Source organism: Austrofundulus limnaeus, unplaced genomic scaffold, assembly GCF_001266775.1.
Source record: "Austrofundulus limnaeus strain Quisiro unplaced genomic scaffold, Austrofundulus_limnaeus-1.0 Scaffold247, whole genome shotgun sequence".
In the NCBI taxonomy this organism is placed as follows: domain Eukaryota; kingdom Metazoa; phylum Chordata; class Actinopteri; order Cyprinodontiformes; family Rivulidae; genus Austrofundulus; species Austrofundulus limnaeus.
In genome coordinates this window covers 124,750-130,504 of record NW_013952649.1, presented here as the reverse complement: position 1 = coordinate 130,504, position 5,755 = coordinate 124,750, and the positions used below count along the sequence as shown (strand labels likewise).

Sequence of the window (5,755 nt, the reverse complement as noted above, 5' to 3'; positions counted from 1 at the left end):
ACGAATCCAGCCAATGATTCACTTCCTCMTGAACCTTTGGGTGTATTCAGACCAGGAAAGTCCTTTGGTCCGCTTGTTTGGTCCRGACCAAAAGTGGACTTTATTTTYTTCGTTTGGTGYGGTTTGCATTCTCATTGTGCTTTTTTGCAAACAAACTATAACTTGTAAACAAAGCCATGAGGCTGACGGTCATTGCTCCCACTGGACAGAAAGGACGGGGGCGGGACTGAGCCACAGACCCAGAAGAAAACAAGGAAGTCCTGCATGCTGCGGTTCTGATGCGCACATTTTTGCTGATAGTACAACTGCAATAGCATTTAAAATGTCAGAAGCAGCTAATTTAATGGTGGTTTCATGATGATATTCTAATTTTGGAGCGGCGTCAGTAAATATGTCCCGCAACCCAAAGGAGACGCAGTGCGCTGCGTGTTCTGATCCACAACATGCTGCCAGCAGAGCTGCTAACAGGAGACGACGAAACAGGTATGTTTTCAGTTTATTTAGCTCAGCAACGGTGGCCTGTGAAGTCCAAAAAGGTGCATGTTTAATGCAGTTGGTTCGGTTAGAGTTTGGTCTGTATTCACACCAGAAGAGAACTGAAGAGATCCGCACCAGAGTTCGTTCCGTGCTCCTTTACTTTTTCAGCAGACTTTGATTTAGACCACAGCAAAGACACTCGTAGATGCGATTATGATGAATCCACTGGTCAGTAAACTCATTGTGTCCTTTTCCCCTCATCAGCTTAAAACAACCAAGGACACCTGGGTGTTCAGTTCAGGATAAACACATTTTAAACACATTCTACTTGTTACAGTTGTTGCTGTCAGACAGTTACTTCTCTAATTGCATGGAAGAAGCAGGTGGAATGTTGTTGTTGTTGTTGTTGTCGTTGTCGTTGTCGTTGTCGTCGTCGTCGTCGTCGTCGTCGTTGTTGTAAAAATTGGGAGAAAGCAAACTGAAATGTTAACTTTGTATTTATTTTTTTTGTGTTGAAACCAATGCAATTTATTAGAAAGAAACATGAAGTTGTTCATTGGGGCAAAATCAGGAAATGATGTGCCTGGTGGGAGGGGCCTACCTTCCACTGAGGAAACTGATAATATTTACACCAAAAGTTACTTTAAAGGAAATACTTGAGTTCTGTTAGGAAACTAGACCTCAGGTCATGATGTCTTCATCGTCAGGAAAGTGCTCCTTCATGCTATACTGATAACACTCCTCCTGCAGTCTTACCAAATCCCTCAGTAGGTCCTCTTTAGCAGAGGCTTCAACCTCAAAAGATGTCTTTGAGATGTAGCCTTGATCAGATCCACTGCTGGAGCGCTTCTCACTCAGCTCCTCCTGCACCTCCACAGGCTGGGAGAGGATGACTTCAGCTGATGGTAAATGATGACTCTGGATCAAAGAGTGTGAAGAGTCTGGAGGACCCGAGTCCACAGAATGCTGCAGAACTGAGCAGGCTTTGTTTATAGGCAGTAAAGACTCCTCTTCATCATCCTCAGTGGGCATTTCAGGCAAGTGGTTCTCATTAAGGAACAGGTAGTTCCGCTGCACCGGTGGTTGGTTATTTAAAACARGCTCAGCTATGCAGACAGACTGTAGACGGGAGCTGGGATTGGTCAAAACTTCCACCTGGCTTGATAAGTAGTGATGTTCCCACTCAGGATTTAGGATCGGGAGAAGTTCTGCCACTGATGACGTATGGTTCTCTGGTATCAGATCAGGGATAAGAATGTGACCACTGTGGCAGTTTTCATTCAGATCCACATTGTGAATGTAGACAGAAGGACCCTCGCTGACTGGGACAACACACTCATAGACAGGAGGGGTCTGCAGGGGCACAGTGAGCTTGTTGGCTTCTGTRATGACCTCCTCCTCACTGAGCACACACTCCTTCTCAAACCAGTTAGGATTTTCTAACTGGTAGGCCTGAAAGGTTGTGATGGCATTCTGCAGGGCTCTACCCGAGGGRCAGTTGACGTATTCGTCCCCACTAATTCCCTCAATGTGGTTGACCTGTCCTGGCTGATACTTCTCGATGTCTAAGATGCGAAAGTACAGTTCCTCAAAGTGCTTCATCAAGGTGTATCTGACTCCAATGTCAAAAACAGAAGGCACGTCTTCTTCACTGCTGATGTCTTCAAAGTAAGCCACCATGTATTTACCCAGCCTCCCAGCCTTGTGCATGTCTGGCAGGAACAGATTAAGAAACGGGGTGAGCATGTCGTCTGTGGGAGACAAAACATCTTCCCTGAGCAGCACCGGCCCCTGGCCACACATGGCCCTCCACTTTGCCTGAACGCCACGGGAGCACAACACCAGGATTTTGTCGCAGGGGTTTTTCAACTGTTGTCGCTGCCATTCGAGCCAGCGAACACGACCCACCATGCTGACCGAGGTGGTGTCCAGCAGATCCACCAGCACCCTGGTGCCACATTTGGCCTGGAGGAAAGCACACAACTTGAGCACTACGTCCCTGTACAGGTGGTGGTCCTGGGAGTAGATGACCAGGACTTTTGGAGGTGATTCTGGCAGCTGTGGTGGTTCCTCAGGTGAAGGAGTGATAAAAGGTTTGCCTGAAAGTGGAAAAGAAAATCTACAGTATCAGGGCTGTTCTTCAAGGAAAAGTTAAAAATCATATTTTTTCTCTAAACCTGAAAATGTTTGTAGTTATAACTTTAAAGCGATGAAACAGAAAAACTCCTTACCTTTCTTGCGGCAGAGAAAATACAAAACAACTGCCAATAAAATGAACATGGACACGATTCCCATGGCAACAAATATGTAAGGAGAAAAATCCTGAYGAGGGTTTTCTGCTGAAAAGAGAAGACGGTTTATTGATTAGGAGCCGTGTGTCCTCAGAGCAAAAACTCAAGTCTATTAAATTTCCAAAGACATTTGTTTTAGTTGTCTATGGTTGTTAATATTAAAATTCTTTAGAAGATAATTCAAGTACGATGGGAGTTAATAATCTTTGCTCCCAAATCAGTCAAGAGTATTCAGATACATTRACTTTAACACAACACATACGGTATGCTTCTTACCTTTTGTACAAATATATGTTGTCGTCTTTCGACGGGTACAGTCATTGTCACATTTTGGGAAAAAAGGTTTGATCTGTGAAACAGAAAAATTCAGCAAAGACACTCRGACGTAGATGTGATCATGATGAATCCACTGATAACTGATACTACTGCRTCTCAGAATAACAAACTAGTGATATTTACCACAACATCAAAGATGCAGCAGGATTTTGGCCATAAATCAAGGTCAAACATGGTATTCAGGCTCATCTGATCCATCTGGAGAAAAGGTTTGATTTGTACTCAGTTAATACTGATGCACGGTGTGTAAAGGTGAAGAAATAATGCAACAGATTTATAGAGTATCAATTGTATCTACATCATCACCTCTGCCTCCTTCTGTCATTTTTCAACTACTACAGTGTCTGGTCAGCCATCACTCGTTTGTCAATCTGGATCTGCAAGTCGAACAGTATCTTAGACCGCCATTCTCCACCTCCCTCGGTGGAGTCAACCAATTTGACTGTTGGACCTCCAGTCCACATAYGATATAGATACTCCTGTACACCAGTGGTTCCCAACCCTGCTCCTTGAGGAGCCCTATCCTTCACGTTTTACTCATTTCACTGCTATTCAGCAGGTCTTAAGAAGATTGKTMATCACTCATTCATTCAAACCAGGTGTGTCAAATCAGGGAAACATCTAAAACATGCAGAGCAGGAGTCCTTGAGGACCAGGGTTGGGAACCAGTGGTGTACACTAATATCAGGGGCAACTTTGCACAGCTTGAATCTTGGGTCCTGTCTGGTATGGTAGACTCCAGCCTTCATTGCTCTTATGCAGAGGGTCTCTCCATGCGTCTCTCCATTACACTTTGCACTAAAGTGAACTGTTAACAGTAGCTGCGTTTCCATTGACCACGAAAATGTGCAAATTAGAATTTCGAAAATAAACTTGCTCAATGGAGACACTTCAATTTTGAAATAAATTACGTTTTTCGATAAAATGGTTTTGCGTTATGATGAGGTGGWTTTTYGGCCATATCGAAWTTGGTGTTTTTCGCAAAACTGCAATGGAAACACTTTTTTCGCATCACGGGAGTCGCGTGATCAACAACCGGCTGTTTCTATTGGCGAAAAAGACAACGACGGAGAAGATAACAGGAAGTAGAAGTAGCAGTAATATCACAGACGTAGTAAATGAAAGGAGTAAACTCACCAACTACAATTTCCCAAAAACACAAAATACATAGCCGCTCCCAAGTAGGGACTTGTCGCTGGAAAGCCTCGATAAAAGACGCCAACGTCTCCTATGATGATGAGCGCTAGTGTTGCAGTAGCAACATGCTATGTGTTTACATCCATCGCCGCCATGTTTGTAATGACTTATCGTGACAGCAAACGTATTCAAGCGTGACTTTAATAGCATTTCTTACTTAATGGAAACATAGCAGTTATGAAACTGTGTTTTTTCGACATTAACAGAATGTCGACAAAGTTTTGCGCACATTTGCAGTGGAAACGCAGCTAGAGACTACATAGGTTCAAAGTGTAACAAGCAGCTATTTCTGTAATCATCAAAACATCATTTTCAAAGTCAAAACAACAGTTTCCTGTCATGGAAAGTAAAGCTGGGGTGAAAACTTGACAGGATGTTTATGAGAAGCTACTTGTGTTATCTGTGTCAACCCACTGACAGTAGAAATGGTTTTAATGTTTGGTGCTGCTCAGTAAAGCAGGTGGAACAGCTTTTTTTTTTAGGCGGAGGAGAAAACTTTTTTGCTCCCCCATTTTATGACTTAAGATGTTGTTACTCTCAGCAATAACACAAAAGCACATTGTGTTTATTRGTTCTAATTTTACTTCCTTAGTTACAAAAGATAGCATAAAACAGTGCCGTATCCCGTTCAGGCTACGAATTAGAATAAAGAACACAACTTTAAGTGACATGCAGCTATTGGAAATATCCAACAAAAAACAAAAATTCTGCACTTTTCCCATAATGAAACATTCAGGATGACACAATCTCACCTTTAAAAAAACCGCAGCAGTGTTTTGGTCATCGCCACATGAAACAATGACTGTGTACTTCTTAGACAGGATGTGAGGACTGAAGCTCACAACAAGAGAAGTATTTCTAGACACAGTGATATTGGGTTTCCAGTCTTCTCCTGCAGCAATGAAACAACCTGTTAGTTCTTCATATAATTMATCTGTTCTTACTCTACTGAAGAAGATGTGTGGAACTCACCTGTTTCCAAGCAAAACTGAGTCCTCTGAATTCTGGAATCTTGGCAGCCTGAGCAAATCAATCATAACATTTAATCAAGTCAAGAAGTCAGTAAATTCACAAATTTAAATTTGGGCTTTAAATTTAAAGAGCAGAATTAAATAACGAAGACCAAATATACCAAAACAAAACAACTCATTGCTAAATTCATGATTATCACAATCAGCATCATCAGTTAATTAATATAAAGTTTATATTATTTAGCACATTTAATAACAACTACAGTTGGCCAATATGCTGCACATTAAATAAATTGTAAAAAAATGTAAATTTAAATTGTGATTAATCTAAATATATGTTGAAGATTAATCACGATTAGTCTCATTATTATGCACAAATTTAGTTACGACTCAAAGACATGTATTTCCCTTTTCCACTAGTGCCACTTAGTGTAGTGTCAGAACGGTCGGTTTAGGTACGGGTCGGACTGGTTGGTTTTCCAC

The 5,755-nt window shown here is 41.9% G+C and overlaps 1 protein-coding gene across 1 annotated transcript in view; it reads right to left on the bottom strand.

The window, feature by feature from the left end:
* Nucleotides 1-956: 956 nt before the first annotated feature.
* The window catches only part of il17ra1a (interleukin 17 receptor A1a), a gene marked incomplete at its 5' end in the record, with an annotated part of 8,258 nt that continues 3,459 nt past the window's right edge, over nt 957-5,755 (bottom strand). The window contains 6 exon segments of the mRNA XM_014020287.1: nt 957-2,576; nt 2,709-2,816; nt 3,045-3,117; nt 3,228-3,302; nt 5,054-5,193; nt 5,274-5,321. Coding sequence (XP_013875741.1) covers nt 1,159-2,576; nt 2,709-2,816; nt 3,045-3,117; nt 3,228-3,302; nt 5,054-5,193; nt 5,274-5,321 — 1,862 coding nt within the window.